The sequence below is a fragment of the Netta rufina genome, assembly GCF_964035555.1.
Source record: "Netta rufina genome assembly, chromosome: 1".
Classification (NCBI taxonomy): Eukaryota; Metazoa; Chordata; class Aves; order Anseriformes; family Anatidae; genus Netta; species Netta rufina.
The window spans coordinates 202,597,201-202,615,115 of NC_140123.1; the positions used below are offsets into that span (position 1 = coordinate 202,597,201).

The 17,915-nt window shown below is 45.5% G+C and overlaps 1 protein-coding gene across 1 annotated transcript in view; it reads right to left on the minus strand.

Moving 5' to 3' along the window:
• LOC311213437 (store-operated calcium entry regulator STIMATE-like) overlaps nt 1–17,915 on the minus strand; it is a gene marked incomplete at both ends in the record, with an annotated part of 32,809 nt that overhangs the window by 4,646 nt on the left and 10,248 nt on the right. Inside the window, 6 exons of the mRNA XM_084293427.1 lie at nt 1,309–1,428; nt 3,199–3,282; nt 4,018–4,130; nt 12,882–13,003; nt 15,220–15,315; nt 16,242–16,290. Of these exons, the coding sequence (XP_084149553.1) occupies nt 1,309–1,428; nt 3,199–3,282; nt 4,018–4,130; nt 12,882–13,003; nt 15,220–15,315; nt 16,242–16,290 (584 nt within the window). The remainder of the gene's footprint in view (nt 1–1,308; nt 1,429–3,198; nt 3,283–4,017; nt 4,131–12,881; nt 13,004–15,219; nt 15,316–16,241; nt 16,291–17,915) is intronic.

Below are 17,915 nucleotides of genomic sequence, written 5' to 3' on the forward strand. Positions count from 1 at the left end.
CAGCTCTGAGCCAACCTCCAACCTAACTTTTCCAAGGAAATACCATTCTTAAATATCATCCACCACCAAGAAGCCAGGATTGTGCCATAACCAGGGAGAAGTTTGTGCACAGAATTAATCCACCTTTAGCATAGTGTGGCTTGGGTTGGAAGGGACCTTAAAGGCCACCCAGTTACAACCCCCTGCCATAGGTAGGACACCTCCCAGTAGACCAGGTTGCCCAAAACCCCATCCAGCCTGGCCCTGAACACCCGCAGCAGAGTTTCTCTGGACAAGGTAGGAGCTCCTAGTTAGCTGTGCTTTGAAACTGAGGACTCCTATCTAGATGTACCGGCACTGCTCAGCTCAGACCTCTTTTCCCTCCCTGGATCAATACAGCTTTATCAAGGATGCCCCAGCCATGCACACAGCTCAGGAAATTCCCTGGGACATGCTGCTCACATGTTTTCGGTAACCTTGCCAAGCTACAACTGTTTATCTGGAGGCCAGGCCAGGAGGAATGACTCACTTGTCTCACCAGCTGCTTGCATCTGCCTGCCCTTCCTGCAGGAAGGATTCCTCCGATGCTGGATCCCCAGCCGCAACAGCCAGCTCCCCACTGCACCTCTGAACCATCAAATCCACCGCTGCTGGGTGGACCATGAAGCACACCCTCAAATACGACTACCTCTACATGCACTGCAACGTTGCCAGTAATCAGCCATCCCATTCAGTAGCACAAGAGCAGAGTGTAAAGAGAGCTCAGAGCAAGAGCTATTTCTGTTCATCCTAAATTCCTCAGCAGAAGCTACTCCAGGAGCAAGCCTGCAACTGCCAGAAGCTATTTTATCTTAGCAGGTCTTGCCAGCCAGCTGCCGATACCAGGAGTCATAAAATGTGCACTCTGAAACCAGGGCTGGGAGCCAGGGGAAGGAAGGGAATTCAACCCAGTGGCTCGGGTTGTGGCTGTAGCCCAAAATCTGATGGGAAGCACAGACTACCTGCCTGGAAAGCTGTGTATCATTAATAATGAGAATAAAGCCTGCTGGTCTTGGAGTGTTCCACTTCCACCCCATCCCTTGCTCTCCTTAACTTTAAGGTCAAGCTCAGACTGCACCAAACAGTTTTCTATAGCTACAAGGCCATTATCAATCTGAATAACTCAAGGAAAAAAAAAAGGAGGACACTAGGAGCAAAACAAGCTCTTTGAAGCCAAGACTGACCACAATTAATGATGGCAAAGTTGAGTGACAGCACGGGGGTGCCCACCAGCTTCAGCCTGCCACTCTAGGCCAGCTCTTCCTGGTCTTTGGACATCTTTGGTCTTACCTGAGATTCCTCAGTTCTCCTCGCCCGAGGGGTTTCTATGGATCCATTGATGTCCAGGCTGTCTTTCTGCTTGTAGTATTTCCTCATGATCAAGCTGTCCACAACCCAGAACATAATGGCCTTGGGGAGGAAGGAGTTGCATAAATTAGACTACAGAGACCAAAATACAAAGACAACTAAAACTTTTTCTTTTTTTCTCATCTGGATTCTCCAGATCTCCAGTTCCCAGCAATCTGAGCTGATATCCAAAATAATCCTTCATTATGTGTCTGTAGAGGTTGGATGAGGCAAATTCCCGAGGTCCCTTCCTCACATAAATTGTCAATTCCCGATTTGCTGGGGACCCAGTGAAAACAGGCAGTGATAGCCAGGTTTCTGCCAGAAGTAACCTTTGAACCAGCTCCTATTATCTGCTCTGTCTGTACCACTTTGAGAATGAGGTCATTTTTATGAGAACCAGTTTGCTTTTGAATAAGGAAGCTCACCATGGGGATGGGAGGAGAGGTACAGGCAGGTAAATTCAACTCTCCCAATGCTCCATCCATTTTAAGAGTCACAAAGAGTAAAAGTCACTGCTTGTCCAGGAGTGATCCTAATGCTAACATCTTGTTCTCACTTCCCATCTTGGTAGGAACTGAGCTGCAGCTCAAATATTCCTCAGGACTAGGGGAACTAGGAACTCCTGAGCTTTTGCCAAACTAGTTTTGAGGATATCAATTGTTTTGGTAACCCAAACACCTTTCAACATAGTAACTTAATCTACGCAAATGGCTCATGCAGGACAAATTGCTTTATAGTCAACTTCAAATTCTGAATTACAGTTCTTTACTCCCTACACCTATTACACCTATACCTATTACAAAAGCTTAAGCACTTCTGTTGATGTGATGTTTTTATACATTTACTAATTTTTGTGAAGGTGACATCACAGCTTTACAACACTCAGTTGGACAAAGACCATGTCCAGCAGATCTACTCCTGACAACACCCAACACCTGTCTGAGCATTCACATCTCTTGCTTTAGCATCCCTTTGTACCCATATTGCATTACAACAACATCTATACAGAACACGGTCAATCTGCTGCCCTCATACATAGAACATTTGCAGAGAGACCTATCTGAATCTGTCATGAACTTCAGAAGACTGATAAGCTCCCAGGACAACCAGATTACTACTTTAGTGGGACTCCAGCGTCTATTTCTGAGGAAGAGAGGTTTTTTGGCCACTCTTTAATAGCCTTGTTAAATATAAAAGGAACTTTTTTTTTTGTTGTGGTTGTTCAGGCTTGAGTACAAATAAGATGCATTTGAGATATTTGAAGCCCTGTGCTGTTTGTAGGGACTCTTCACTTGGCATGTACAACAAAGGATATCAAGTTGTTTTTGCCTTCTCTGGCTACAGTACACTTCAAAAAAGTTCTCTTGATCAAGGACAGCCTTTTTGTCAACAGATCACAGCAAGAGGACAGCTTTTTGCTCTTCAGGTGCACAGAATTATCTTCATTTTCTTTCCACCCCTCTCCCACAGGCATTTTTCTTTTACCTCCAACTGAAAGCACAGCAGGTTGCCAAAAGTCACTACTGACTATAAGCCATGCTATAGTCACTTAATGGGCTTTGGGGCATCCCTGTACCTGCAACTTGCTGCTGAGGTGCAGTTCTCAGCTGATGAGCCTCAACTTTCCCCCAAAAGTAAAAAATAAGCCACCCAGCATCTTGGACAAGTGAAATACTTCTGGTAAGAAGTATTTTTACTTCCACTCCCCTCTTCTCCCATTCACTTCAATTACTCAAGGCTGCCCCAAGCCAGATCCTCTACACTCTCCCCTTTGGAAGGCACCACAATTTCCAAACCACCTTACCCAATATTTGCAGAGGCATAACTTACATTAACTATAAAAGGCACAACAAGCATGACCAGGACGAGCTCCAGCTGGGGGTTTGGGATGTAACTCAGGAGGATCTGCTGAAGCTGCAGACAGGAAAAGAAAAAAAAAAAAAAAAAAAAAAAAAAGATATTTAGAAGCATTTGATTCTGTATAGAGCAAGAAGTGAATACTGCTGATCTTTCAGTTTAACTACCCATGGCAACAACTGATGGGACTGTCCTTGACTCAGCTGCAAATTAGGAACACCAGCCATGCACAAGGTGCATGGACAGGAATCCAGCAGCATCTCTGGAGCTAGCAAAGTGCTGCTGAACACATTCACATGCAGTCACATACTAGATCCTGAAGTCTAATGACCAGCACAGTTACCATGAGGTACCATTCAGAAGCAGGGGTTGAAGGATGGGATACTGCTTTGACAGAGGTGAATTTGGAAAGAACTACGAGCCCCACTAGTTTAGACATGAGATCACAAATAACAAACTGACTTGACAAGATAATGTGGAAATCCCCTGGCAGAACTGTAGTAGCTCAGCCGCCAACCCAGCCCATTTTATCCTTCCAAGGATGGAGGAGAAAGCTAAAGAAAAGCCTTATTCCACTAATTTTTGACTAGCAGGAGAACATACCAGGAGCCAAGCAGTTATGAAAGTCATGTTTTCCCCAAATTAAGTAATAGCTAATTATCACAGAACTGTCGACAAGTAATAGGGATTAAAGACCTACCATGATGTGAACCATTAACAATGCAAAGCTGACAAGAAACAAGCTGCAGCAGCTGTAGCTAGAAAAAAAAAAAAATGCACTGGGGAGCTTACCTTTGTCCAACCAGGGATAAGCAGGACAAGGCTGATTGCAGTCTTCTCAAAAACCATTATCAGCAAGTAGAGGATACACTGACCAATCCAGGCAGCAGCTTGTGGAGGGTCACCTGGAAAAAACAGGACATTGCATCTGACACAGGACAGGAGGAGACAGCCTTGCAGAGAAATTGCCTCGTGTCTGATACCCAAGTTGATCAGAGGGACAAGGAAAGGGTTCCCATATTGCAAATTCTGCAGTGAGACAAATGCTCACCTGCAAAGAAAAAGTTATAATAATGGAGAGATTCCATAGCTGTATGACCATGCACCTGGAGTAAAAGGTTTTGTTGTCCCTACTGGATCCAGAGATCGTTACTCCACTGAAGATCAAAACATGACAAGATCTAAGCCCAAAGCTTTCTAATTTATCATTTCAAAAATCAAATCTAACTTGAAGAAATTTTAGTAGGCTTGCAAAGATGCATCCCTCACTAGTTGCAGCACATTTTGCAAGCTGATATAGAGAAACAAGAGCAGAAATAAAAAGGTGCTCCCCATTTCCATTCGTGCAGGCTCCCTGTATCAGGGCAGCTCTCTCGTACTGCAGTTGTGCTTTTGAACTGAGCTTGGCTTTAAGCAAGAGAGCCATCCCTCTAGAAACCACTTTTTCCACTCATTTGAGAAGTGCCTTACAAGGCAGGCAGGCACCTTCAGAGGGGCACAGCCTGAAGCCCCCAAATCCCCCGTGTTCCTCCAGCAGCCCCAGCACTTGCTCAAAAACCACATATCTGGCAGCCAAACCTGGGCTCTCTGGAGCCACAGCACAGCAGCATCACAAGTGCCTAATCAGAGAGCTATTCCTAGTAACTTCAAGGAGATTATAACCCCAAATAGGGTTTGTAAGAGATGATCCAATCTCCTCCACTTGGGGAAGGAAGCACAGAGCCGTGGAGATGTTCCCCGGTTTCAGCCACCGATGGGCACTGCAGATACCCAGCCCATGGTGTTGAGCTATTTTGAGCTTGAAGGGACACAGGGACAAGGGGAGAAATCCCTGGTTGTACAAGGCAGCAAGTACCCATGTGCTTAAAGCACAGAAGACTAAAAATCTTGCACAGAGAGGAAGCTTGAAAGTTCAGAAATCTCAAAAACACCTTGCTCCTCATGGTTCCTCACAAGCAAGCACTGTTCTGGGGCATCAGTACTTTGGTTCCGGGGTACCAGAGACTTCATTTCTCTTCACCTTGGCAAACCAAGAGAAGTTTGCAAAGACAGATTTTTCCCCCAAAATTTTTTCTACCCTCTTCCAATGGGCAGTTTTATAGGCATAGCTCAAAAACCCGGCCCATTTTGATCCGTATTTTAGTCTGATAAACCTTTGAATTAAAGCTTGTCCCAAAGGCAATCCCCAGAAAAGTGCACTGAAGTGTGCACTGAAGTGTGCTTCCTTCCCCGTGCACTGAAAAGTGCCAGACTGATGCTCTTCTATACAAGGGTCAGTCAGTACCCTGCACACTCCTCTGTCAAAAAATAAATTTATCACCTACAGTCTTACCTGCTCAGTTTTCAGCAACAGTCCAAAAAGTTTCCTTACCACCAATTTCAACACAAGAAGCATAAGCTTTCAGCCCTAAACAGAATGATTTTTTTTTTTTTGCTGATGGAGTGAATGGCTGGTTATGCGACACTAAGCAAGAGACAGGGGCTCCATTGCTCCTGTTTTTTACAGCTATCCACTAAAAAAGAATCAATGCTAATTAAATATGAATGCTTCCAATGGAGTACTTACCAAGTAATAATTAAAAGCATATTTGTATTGTTAGCAATGATAATGGTACCGTATCTATTACATGTGCTTGCTTCAGCCCTCTGTAAGTACCCTGCCAGCAGGTTATCTCCTTCCCATGTCACCAGAATACCTTGGGTCTGCAAAACCGAGCCACAGTATCTGGCTTGGGAAAGATGCAGCATTTCCTCTTACCACTCAAATTCAAAGATAATCCCTGGCAACACTTGTCTGCAGAGGAATGGGGCCAGAATTTGGAATTGCATCCGTGCAAGAGAACCCAACCCGCTGCGGGAGGTGGGCACGATCTCATTTTGGATGGGAGCAGACTGGGAGCCGTGCCCTGTTTTTCTCAGCACGGTGCTGCTGTGACACACCAAGGGAAGCCCACACAAGCAGCTTGCAAGAGCAGATGTGTCCAAACCACAGCTCATACCTCCGGTCGCAGAGACCAGCAGCACGTGCCAGGATTTAGGAAGAGCTGGGGCCTGACCAAAGGCTGGGAGAATCCACTTCCCAGGGAGAGCCACACAGGTTTACGTGCGTGTTTGTCCTTTTTCTGTCATTTGTTAGCAATGTAACAAAATATTTGCAAAGAAGCAGAGGCATCCAGATGGCGTCTCCGTGCCAGAGACCTCCATCCATCCCTACCTCTTAAATACCCAAAGCCATGACTGAGAAGGAAGGGAAGGAGAGGAGAGGAAGCTGTGGCTGCAGGAAGCTGCCGAGCCACGAGGCCAACCAGCAGCGAGCCAGAGCAGCAGGCAACCGCTCAGAGAGGGGGGAGCCAGGGAGGTTACGTGCAAGGGCAACCAGCAGAGCCCCCGGGACTTTAGAAAGCACACGGCTGCACTGCCCGGCAGGCAGCAGCTTTCTGGGTGGTCTGTGGGGGGGAGAGGAGCAATTAATGGTGCTCTGCAATTAAAGTCTGTTCCTCAAGCACTCGCAGCCTCTGGTGCTGTCTGATCTCTGGCATAGGTTGGATATAGTGTGTTTTTTTTTTTGGCCAGGGACCCCAAGACCAACCAACCCTGCCACGAGCCCCCGGGTTACCATTGTCCATCAAAGCTCCGAGTACAAATGGACCAGGAAAACAAACACATCTGATATTTCCTTCCTGTGCTTGGACTCCTTCCCTTTCACTCTGTGTTGTCAGCTGTGGTGCTCCATCCCCCCTGGGGAAGCAGGGCCAGCGGCCACAGCACCCCTTGCTAAGCTGCTCTTCTGCACCACAATCGCAGCAGCACTTACAGCATACCACTGGTGTCCCAGCCTGCCTGAAAAGCACCAGTGAATCTAAGGTATCCCAAATATCTACCCCCTCAAAGCCTTTTAGTGAGGGGGCATTGCTCTTCCATTACCACAAACCACTTGGTTTTGCGTACCAGACAGCCCTGACACCCTGAGCAAATCATCTCCACAGGCAGGTTTTGGTGATGCAGGCTGAGATCCGGACACCAAGGGAAACACCCTGCTTCCTAACCCAGCCAGGGCACAGACTCACCCACTTCAAAGGTTAAGACCTCCTCACCCAAGACACTTTCCCCTCACCATCAGTTTGAAAAAGAAAAAAAAAAAATGACAAAAAGCCATGCACTTTTCCCTCCATGACTTTTAAACAGGATTTTGTAAAAGCCTGTTTGGTAGTGCTTTTTTTGTTTGTTTGTTTTTGTTTTGTTTTTTTTTTTTTTTTCCCCTCTCCTCCCACGTAGCCTTCATATTATGGAAGCCCACCATCTTCAAAAGCCACAGGCCTGCCCCAGTTAGGCCAGCTTCACCAGTTAATTGGGTGCATGTGTAAATAGGATAGAGCCTGGGCTACCAAATGGGGTGAATCCGTGCTCCTTACTCCCCACCACAAATGGTCAAATGTGCCTCCGCCCCAGCACAGGGCATCAAACATTCAGACTTGTCACTCTTGATCCTTCTTCTATCACCTGAATGTTTATTTAGCAATTAAGTGGCCAGGGTGAAACAGTGGAAGGATGTGCAGAGACTCGCAGACCCGTGTAGAGGCCAGCTGTGGCTCTAAGCCTAAACCTTAAGCCTAAAGTTGCTACTGTCTTGCAACCCTTACTATCTTAGTGTCTTTTTTCCCCTCTTAGATTGAGATTTTTCAGACTACTGGATGAGATGTTTCTGCACAGGAATCCATCCCGAGGCACAAAATTAGACTGCTTTATTTCCACTCCCTGGCAGGAAGACCAGAGGGTGTCCGCAGACCTTTTTTCCAGCATCTTGGCCTCCCAAGGACAGCAGGCTGCTCAGTACTGAAGTAACTGATGACAAAGATTTATGACTTTGGCCATAAATACAGAGGTTTGTTTCCTCTTCACCAAGCAGCTCATCTGGCTGCTCCTTACCTCAGCGAGGTGACCCAAGTCTAACTTCTCAGCAACTTGTGTCAGTAACACACACACACCTCTATCTGCTGGTATCTCACGGGGGAAGACATAACCTTCAGCATGGTCCCCAGCCAAGTCCAGAAGTCAGACTGGCCATATCTCCTTCTCTCCAGTCAGGAAATGATGCTAGAGAACTTGAGCTGGCCCCAGCACCTCACTGAGGTTTGGTTTTCTACATCCAGTTGGCCAGAGGCATCCTTAGAGGCAACTTAATGTCTTTAATGGACCAAATGTTGTCTAGAAGTACTTTAGTCCATGAATGGGAGAGGATTCTCCTTACATTATCATTTCCATCAGAAAAATTCAGGTGAGTGCCGATGAGGCTGTTCCTGCTCTACAAGACAGCCAGCCACCAAGACCTGATCCGTGCCCTGGAGACTAGAACTAAATAAATGCTCTTGTCTTTGCTGTGAGCTTCCCTTTCCATGCAAAAGAGAGAGGAACAGGTGTAAGGGATCTCTGCAGGCTCTGCATCTCATCTGCTAGGAGCCACGTACCATGCTCCCTTTGAGCCAACCCCTGGAGCAAGGGCAGATTTTTGGCCCCATTCCCAGTGGGAAGGTAACCTGCTACCTCAGCTCTCCCCACCAACCTCTCCTTTTGGCTGGATGAGCACTTTGTTCAATCCTCCTTACAGCCAGCTCCCACCATAGCAGAAATAAGTATCTCCCTTAGCCTTTAATCCCAAATGACGCACACTGCGTGTTGACCAACCTCCTCCAGCAGCGCTGCTGGTGCTCCCCACCCTACCCCACCACCAGCAATAGCTCCTGGGGGCACACCTAGGATCACCAGTGCCTGCAGCAGCCTCACAAACACATCTCATGTTCTCCTTCTGTCTGTGTTTGAGCAAAACCAGCACTGCTTGAGGCATTTCAGTTGTTACCACTCAATGGGACTAGTTAAAAATCCAGGCTGTCTAATGTTCCAAGCTGTCAGAGCCCACATGCTACTGCCAGACAGCTTTATTTACGGTCTTCTGGGGACTATGCATGCACTGAGCAGGTAGGAAAAAGTTTAACCAGAGCCAGACGAGAGGGAAAGTGAAAAAGTGAGGAAAAGTTAATATTTAAAAGCACTGAAAGTAATGTTGGGTGAGATGGAGATAGAGAAAGTCAATAGAAATTCTTCATGGAGAGATACTTAAATGGCACCTCCAAAACAAAAGGAATGTAATTATTGATGCTAAGTGCAGAGCAGGATAAGAAGTAGCAGTAAAGCATCTGACTCACACAGGAGTGTTCACTTGGAGGGCCAGACCAGGTTTTCAGAGACTGCGTGCAAAAAGCACTTCTACCAGCTCTGGGCAGGACAAGTTGGTGTCAGAGCAACCAGTGGGCATCTCGCTCAGGCCCAGTTTGCCATGTCACCATTATTTTGGGTCTTTAATCCTTGGAGATATTGGTGTTAAAATGGGGTAAGCACTGGTGTTCCTCATGGACCACATCCTGGAGGGTCCAAAAGTTTGCACAGCTGTGTAATGCAAGGGACCTGACTGTACACTCAACCATTAGAGGATAATCCCCAGCTCCTTCCTTACTCTTTCCCCCCTGGTCCTAGGGGTGGAAAGACCAAACATACTAAGGACAAAACATCCCCTCAGGTTAAAGCTATTTTCAGCAGTATTTCCTCAAGCATTAGCAGCCAGCTCCCTTGGCTGCTTCGGGACGTGGGAATATTTGTTATGGAAATTTTGTACAATATCACAGCAGGGCCAAAAGCAGCCTACACAGGTCCTCAGTTAAACTCCGCAGCTGGCACGGAGCACGCTCTCCTATAACTAAATTTGACCAACAGAGTTCAACAGGCCACTAAACAGACTTTATAGGCCTCCAAGCAACATGCCTTTCCATTTCCAGACAGAAAATGAACAAAGCTCAGACGAGGCGGTGACCACAGCCCTACACAAACCCGTCTCCCTGGAGGCTTCTTCCAACAAGGACACCCACTTTTCCTCCCATCATTTCTTAATGCTCCTCTTCAGCATTTGGCTTGCACATTGCAGAAACCACACATTAATGCAAATTCGTAGCATTTGTTTACCTTCAAGTATTATTTTAGATACTAGTGAGTTGATGCATCTGCAGCTTAGGCTGTTTTGCTCTCCTCCCTGCAGGGTTCCCCATAGGAAGAGCACCTCCAGACGTGGTTTGCTGCTGCCCTGCTGGAGCAGTGGTGTCCTGAGGACCCGTGGAGCAACCACTGCTTCCCAAAGCCTGCTCTAACCAAGGTGAAGACTGAATATCTCCAGTCTTCAGAGCCAAGCAACTTCAGAAGACATAGCAGCCTTTTCTAAGGCAGCTTCCTATGCTAAAAGGCAGCCCAAAGAGCAATCAAGGGCTGCCAGGTAAAGCTGGAGGAACAGCAGGATAAAGTCTTTAACTCTCTGCTGGCTAAAACCAGGTCATTCCTGGCTGGAGCTGTCTTTGGCTGAAGGCTTCAGCACAAGAGGCTGATCTCAGAATGGGTGTCTCTTTTTTTTTTTTTTTTTTTTTTTGAAAAGTTAATTTTTAAGAGCTCAGTTCTGGACAGCTGGTGGCTTGAAAGAACAACCCAGGTTTAGAGGATTTCCCTTCCCTCCTCTTTGCTGCTTTATATTTATGACATTAATATTATTAACATAACTAATATAATCATATTATTAATCCAGCTATTGCTGTCATGCATGGAAAACTACCTGGGGCCAAGGAGACAAGGAAAACAACCTCAGAGCAGGACTGCTGGAGCCTCAGAACATAACTACAGGCATTCGTACAGGTTGCAGGAATGCAGCCAAAAATTGAAGTGTCCAAAAAGAAGCAGTTGCAAATGATTTTTGCTTGAAGACCATGCAGGTGGATGGGTACTGGCTATACAGGAGGAAGACAACTGTTCCCTCCTGATAGCTGAAGCAATGGCAGTGTCTGCAGCACAGATTTGGTGTTTTCCTGGTATTCCTGCCCTTCTTTCTTTGCAGGACTGCAAGAGAAGCTTTCAGGATAACCGTAGAAAGCAATGCAAGTCTGGTACAGCAATCAGTCCAGAAAATGAATCATATTTCTGGAGCCTGTATCAGACCAAACAAAGCTTGCCAGCATCTTCCAGACCAGCCTGGAAGTTACTTAACACCCAAGATGAGGATAACAGAGTTTTTCTTCCCGAGCCCTGCAGCAGGATGGTGTTAGGTGGCAGTCCAATATCACGTCTGGTTTTTTCCATCCTGCTCACTCTGGCTGGAGACCTGCACATGAAATATTTAATCCCCCATTCAGGAGCTCAACTCGAGCAACAGCAGAAACTAATTTTTGTTAATGAAAGCAAGATTTCCTCTCTCCTCATCGGAGAGAGCCGTTTCTGTAGTCGAAGCCAGCCTCCTCGAGGGGGGAGCTGCAGCTCCACGTAAGTTTATTACTGCTCCAAGAGGTGAAGGCGAGCTGTCAGGGCACTTTAACATTTCCTTGCTTCTGTTCAGCTGCAGACGTGGCGTGTGAGGCTGTGCTCTGGGATGGCGTTGGTTGGGCTTTGAGTCCTCGCTGCTCAAAAAGGGGAAAAAAAAAAGCCAGAATGCCAGTCCCTGATCCAAGAATATCTGTATTGCTCTGCTGTCTCCTCTGAATGATTTTATTGTGCTGTGCTTGGATCCTCAGCTATTTCACAGGGGCTGCCTTCCTCACGTCCCCCGCAAATAGATCTCATTGATGTTGTCAGGATGCTCAGCTTGCTTGGGGTGAAGCTGTTCTGGAGATCACTGGAGCCTTTAAAGCCACCCTCAGGCAGGACTAAGAGCCTGTTCTGCCTGCAGATATTTCCTCTGTGTCACAAACCCAGCCATCCCCTCCATCCTGTGCTGAAACCCATTTACCCAGGCACAGCCCTCCCCTCTTACACACTAAACATGAGTCTGAGCTAAAGCTACGAGTCAGTGGGGTCCCTGCACTCATCTCACTTCAACCCAAATCTCACAAGCTACTAAAAATACGAAGCAGTGGGACCACCTTCTGAATAGACTTCACGATTAAGGTCTTGAGGGTGGAAAAGCTATTGGTACAAATAGGGTGTATTTTCTAAGTATAAAAATGGACTCATCCTTATATTAGATATAATGTAAAGAACTCACCTTTACATTATATTCAATGTAAAAACAGCCCCAAAGGTTCCTTCTCCCTTTACAGCAGCACGGAGGAGCGCTGCTCTCCTCTTTCTGAGGAGAAGTGCTACCCTCTAGTGGGGCTGCCTGAGAAAGGTTTGGTTTTGATTTTTTTTTTTCCTCCCTTAGGGCAGGAATCGAAGCAGAGAGGCTGCCAATCTTTTAAAGATTTAGGGGAAACAGAAGAAAAAAAAAAAAAAGAACACAAAGAGAACCCTACAGGAAAAAAAACACAAAACAAACAAACAACAAAAAAAACCAGCACATCCAAGCACTTTAGTTTATCACGCACGTGTCCTAGGGCATATGAAACCCCAAGGACACTTTCAGCCTCTCATCCCCAGCCTGCTCTGCCCAAGAACATTTACCACAGCAGAGTTCCCACAACCTAGAGCTGTCCCAGCACACAGCATCCTGATAGCTACAACAGCCTGCTAGCACCTCACAGGAGAGATAACAAAAGCAGGTTGCTCCCACATTTTCTCCCTAAACTGCCATTTTTTCTCCCCATTCATAGAAGAGAGCAAGCAAGCCAGCTCTGTGCAGATGAGTTGACCCCTACCATATTCCCCGAAGACCAGGTACGTGTACTTCTGGTGCTGCACGATCCAGGAGACAACCTTCACGCCCAGCCAGATCAGCAGCATCCCCAGCGTGGCATCAAGGATGAAGTTAATGAGGTAGCTGAGAGCAGAGGAAAAGGCCACTCGGTAAAGCTGCAAAATTCAGGGTTTCAGCTGTGTTCTTAAGGCTATATAGAAGTATATTAACAAATCTTTTATTTCCATATGGGAATCCATCAAAAGAAAACAAACAAGATTTCAAAATCCTTATTTTCCTATTTTATTGGAAATTTTCATTTTATAAAAAAATAAATATAAAGTAAAATAAAAGTATTATAAAACATAATATATTCTATATTAGTATAACAATATTTAACATAATACATTGATGTTAATAGATTAATTTAATATATTTGTATTGAAACAATTATATAATATTAGTTTATATAATAAAAAAACAAAAAAATATATATATAAATAAATCCCCTTTCCTATTTTATTGGATTTTCCTATTGCCTTACCAGCAATTTAAGATTAAGAGCCCACTCCGCAGAGGATGGAGGAGGCTCCACCATTTCTCTAGCATTGTTCATTTATTCACACAGTATTAATTGCTTTTAGGGCTAGCCTTGCTTAAAAGATTACCTCTCACCCCTCCCCCCCCAAAAAAGGTTTCCCCATTCACAGCATTGTTTGCTCTTATTTGGATGAAACCCTAACTTTCATGGAAAAAGCAGCAAATATTCTTGCAGTTTCATACAAAAACAAAAACAAACAAACAAACAAAAAAAACAACAACAAAGACTTGGTGGACACCTCAGCTGCTCTGCAATCTGCACGGGGGAAGAGGCAAAAAGTCATTTTTACTTTACAAGGGGCTCCTATGAGCAGGGATGCAGAGCAAGAAGCAGATTTCTGGGAGAAGTGACAAGTCCTGGCTCCACAGCGGGCATCCTGGAATCCCTGAAAGCCTCTGGTTTGGGGTTTCACACCACCAGGAGATTTAGGTCTGAGGGCTTTGCAACACAGCTTTGGAGGATCAAGGCTCACTGGAGAGAGAGCAAGAGGCTGGAGGCCTGGAGGGACCTTCTGGGGATCACAAAGTCCAGGGCTGGGCATTTTAACAGGTTCCAGAGAAAAATCTCAGTCGGACTCATGTTTTCTGGCCAGTTTTCTGTTATTGGAATTTTTTTCTGCCAGGTCAGGCCAGACTCCTACATGGTGAAGAAAACCACCAAGCACAGAGCTACAGGAATGAATATTTCCCTGACGTTGCCTCTGAATAAAAGCACTGAAAAGAACAACCTGCTTTTGCTATCCTCTTCAAAAACGTGGCATTAAGATTTTCTATACTGAAGAGTTCAGAACTAGTTTATTAAAGTTTTCAGCTGCTGAAATCAGAGCACTCCCAATACAACTCCCAGTTAAAACTGGGCAGGACACACAGAAAAATGTCAAAGCCCAGGCTCAGGGCTGCACAGTTTTAAGCTGCCTGGTTCAGGATCGCAAATCAGGCAGACCAGGGAAGTGCCAAGCACACACTAGGAAAAACTGAAGGGCACAGTGTAAGCACAGAAGGGCTTATTTTAAAACACTGCCCACTTAAAAGCAATCATGAATCATTTTTGATGTTTTATTTAGCCCCAGCCTGTGGCTGTTTAAAGAAACATATCAAGGTGCAGTACTAGGACAAACAAAGGAGATGGGCCAGGAGGTTTTAAGCAGCATGTTGAGACTCAGAGGAGTTATGTAGGACAAGATAAAGTTAGTTCTGATACTAGAAATGTAGCTGCAAATTGGCTGGTCTGGAATACAGGTGACAACTCTACGTTAAATTCAAATCCTGGTGTAGAAAGTCCCAAAACAGGACTACATGAATAAATGCAGTGGGTACAGATAAAGTTCCAAAAAAAAAAACAAAAAAAAACAGATCATACATTTTATCAAATACATCAGATAAAAGCTTTCAACTACAGAGCTAGCAAAAGCATACTTGGCACTGCTCTAAGACCAGAAAAGCCTGGGACACAAACAAATTGCAAGAGCATGGAGCACTGCTGCATTGCTTACTGCAGCTTTTTTTTTTTTTTTTTTTTTTAAAAAGGTATTACGTGGTGCTTTTAATCAGCAGAAAAATCTTGCTGCTTCATCTCCATCAGACCAGGAGACTGCAAAGACCAGAGGATACCCCAGGCTTTGAAAAATCAGTGTAGCAGTTTAGTTTATCCCCACCTAGTACATTAAATGGTTTTATTTTCACCATAAATAACCATTTCCCACAGGTTTGCTCCCTCCTTTGACATGTAGGATGTGAACAGAAGCACCTTGGGTACTTACAGAGAGCAAGGGTCCTCTTCAGTGAGATCAGACAGAAAAATGTTGGCAAAGTGGATGAAGAGGGCACCTATTGCTTGCTTGGAGGTATCGTAAAACCTGGAGGGAAAGAAAAAAGGCAGTAAGATCTGTCCATCGTGATCCATCCGACAGCCCACATGCAGCAGGTTGGAGAAGACACAACCTCCTGGTTCAGTCACCTGCAGAAAAGCTCAGGCTTTCCTGGAGGATGTAGGGTGAGGATTTTATTCCTAGGGAGTACCAGCTGCTTTAGGGAGGTTTCCTTGAGAAGTGGCAGCAGGGCATTTTATTTAAAAAAACTAAGTTTCAGATAGGATGTTGGTTTTTAACCCAGATAAGCATCACGCAGCTGGTCACTCACTCCACCCCACACTGAGATGGGGGAGAGGGGAAAAATTAAGGGAAAACAAAGGGAAAAAAATAAAACTCATGGGTTGAGATAAAGGCAGTTTAATAAAATGTAAAAGAGAAAATACTATTAGAAGAACATACAAAACAAGTGATGCACAGTGCAATTGCTCACCACCTGCTGACCAATGCCTAGCCAGCACCTGAGCAGCAGCAGCTCCCCCACCTCACTAATCCCCCCCAGTTTTATTGTTCAGCAGGATGTTTTATGGTATGGGATATCCTTGTGGCCAGCCTCGGCTGGCTCTCCTGGCTGCGTCCCCCCCAGCCCCTTGCTGGCAGGGCAACATGAGAAGCAGAAGTGTCCTTGGCTCTGTGTAAGTACTGCTCTGCACAACTAAAAACAGTGTATTATCAGCATTATTCTCATCCTAAATCCAACACACAGCACAACACCAGCTACTAAAAAGAAAATTAACTATCCCAGCTGAAAACAGGACAGTGTCTACCCCTTATTCTATACTAACAACACTATGCTCAGGTGCCATCCTTTCCAATGCATCCCAGTTAATCACAGGGCCTAGAAGACTGCTAGTAGAAGAGGAAATAGTGTTACAGGTACATGGGCTTTGTAAGCCCCAAATTAAAAGCCTCACCATATCCTCCAGGGACGTCTCTCTTCTTTTGGTTCCTTAAATCGTTTTACTGCAAAGAAAACGAGAGGGGTTATGTTAACCAGCAGAGCTGAACAGATTCTGTATGCAGTCTGTGTCAGACTTCAAGGCAGAAAGCAGCCAAAAAAAATACCTGGAGGACCCTCAGCATTTGTCAGCAAAGGGGAAGGACCTGACTGCAAACCAGCCAGAAGCAACACACATATAGGGCAGAAGGATGAGCAGCAGAGGGGTTTTGGAGATAGGCACATGCTTCTTGCTTCCTTCAGCAAGACTTTCATACCATGGGAAGGGCGCCTGAGGGAAGCTAGGGAGGCATCATCCCTCCCTACCTGCCTTGGTAACCCCTCCAGGCTAATTCAAGTTATGGTAGTGACACTGAACGTGGCCCAAGAGTCCATCAAGCTTTTGAGTCACATTAAGTTATGAACATTGAAGTGCAATAAAGCCATCTCCTCCTTGCAGCTACCAGGACCAGAAGGCAGGTAGCAGGACCTCATGCACACAGAGCATGAAGGTGCCAGCTCCAAACCACAGAGCCCTACAAGCTGGTATGACTCCAAGCTCATGCCTGCTAGCTGGAGGCACTAAAAAAACGTTTTTATCATGCAACATTTTGTATGTCCACTGGGTACAGATGGGAGATATGGTTTTGATACTGCCACGAGCCCTGGAAGAGATATTTGAATCCTTTAATGAAGTCCCTCTGGGTATAGATGAATTTTCTCCTTGCAGCCCTTCAGGTTTTTCTCCTTTACAGGTATCAGAGCTCTCTCCTGTTTCTTCCTGCAGGTAGCACAAAGTGGGTTTTTTACCCATTTTTTCTCCAGTTTTGCTCACAGTGGTGTGAACATTGCAGAGCATCTCAAAGGGTCCCACTTCGCTTGGCCCAGAGATTTGATGTTCTCCCTGGGTTCATCCAGCCTTTATATATCCAAACAGGAGCTGCTGATGGAAAAGTTCTGCTATATCGCATGCAGAAGTCACTTTTGACTGTTTTGCTGTCACTCCACAACTAGTAGCCTATTTTAGGAAAATACCTATCAGCTATCAGGCCAACTTTTCTCCCTTAAAAACTAAGGTATCAATGCTCTGGAATAATGAAGCCTGGAAGAGGTTTTCCCACTCTGTTACCTTCCCCCCTAATTAATGAAAGGACATTTAGTATCATCTTAATTTATAGCAGAGTTGCTAACAGCTGTACCTGGAGGCACTACAGTTACAGCTGCTGCCTCCAAACCCCATGTAGATGCAGAGGGCGTGGACCCCAGACCTCAATTTAAATTGCCATGATCAGTTCCTAAACACATTGCCAGCTTGAACAGGATTCAGAATTTAAAAATAATAAGCTGTGACTTTTTTGAAGGAAAATGGAAACAAACAGCAATTCATCCTCTACTCCTGCCCATCCATCCCAGGACATGAGCTGAACAGCTGCTTGGTGGTGCCATCTAGTGATGCTACAGGACATGTGAGTATGAATTAATGCAGTGTCTAAACCCTCTCAGAGAAGCTATCCCAAGGGCATATTTTGTGAGCATTAATTACTAATCCCTCTACACCTCCCAGATGTTCCCAGTGCTATGCAGATCATTGCAATGAATACCCTAAGAGTAAGCAGGCTACAGAAGCCCAGACCATCAGCTAATCTATTTC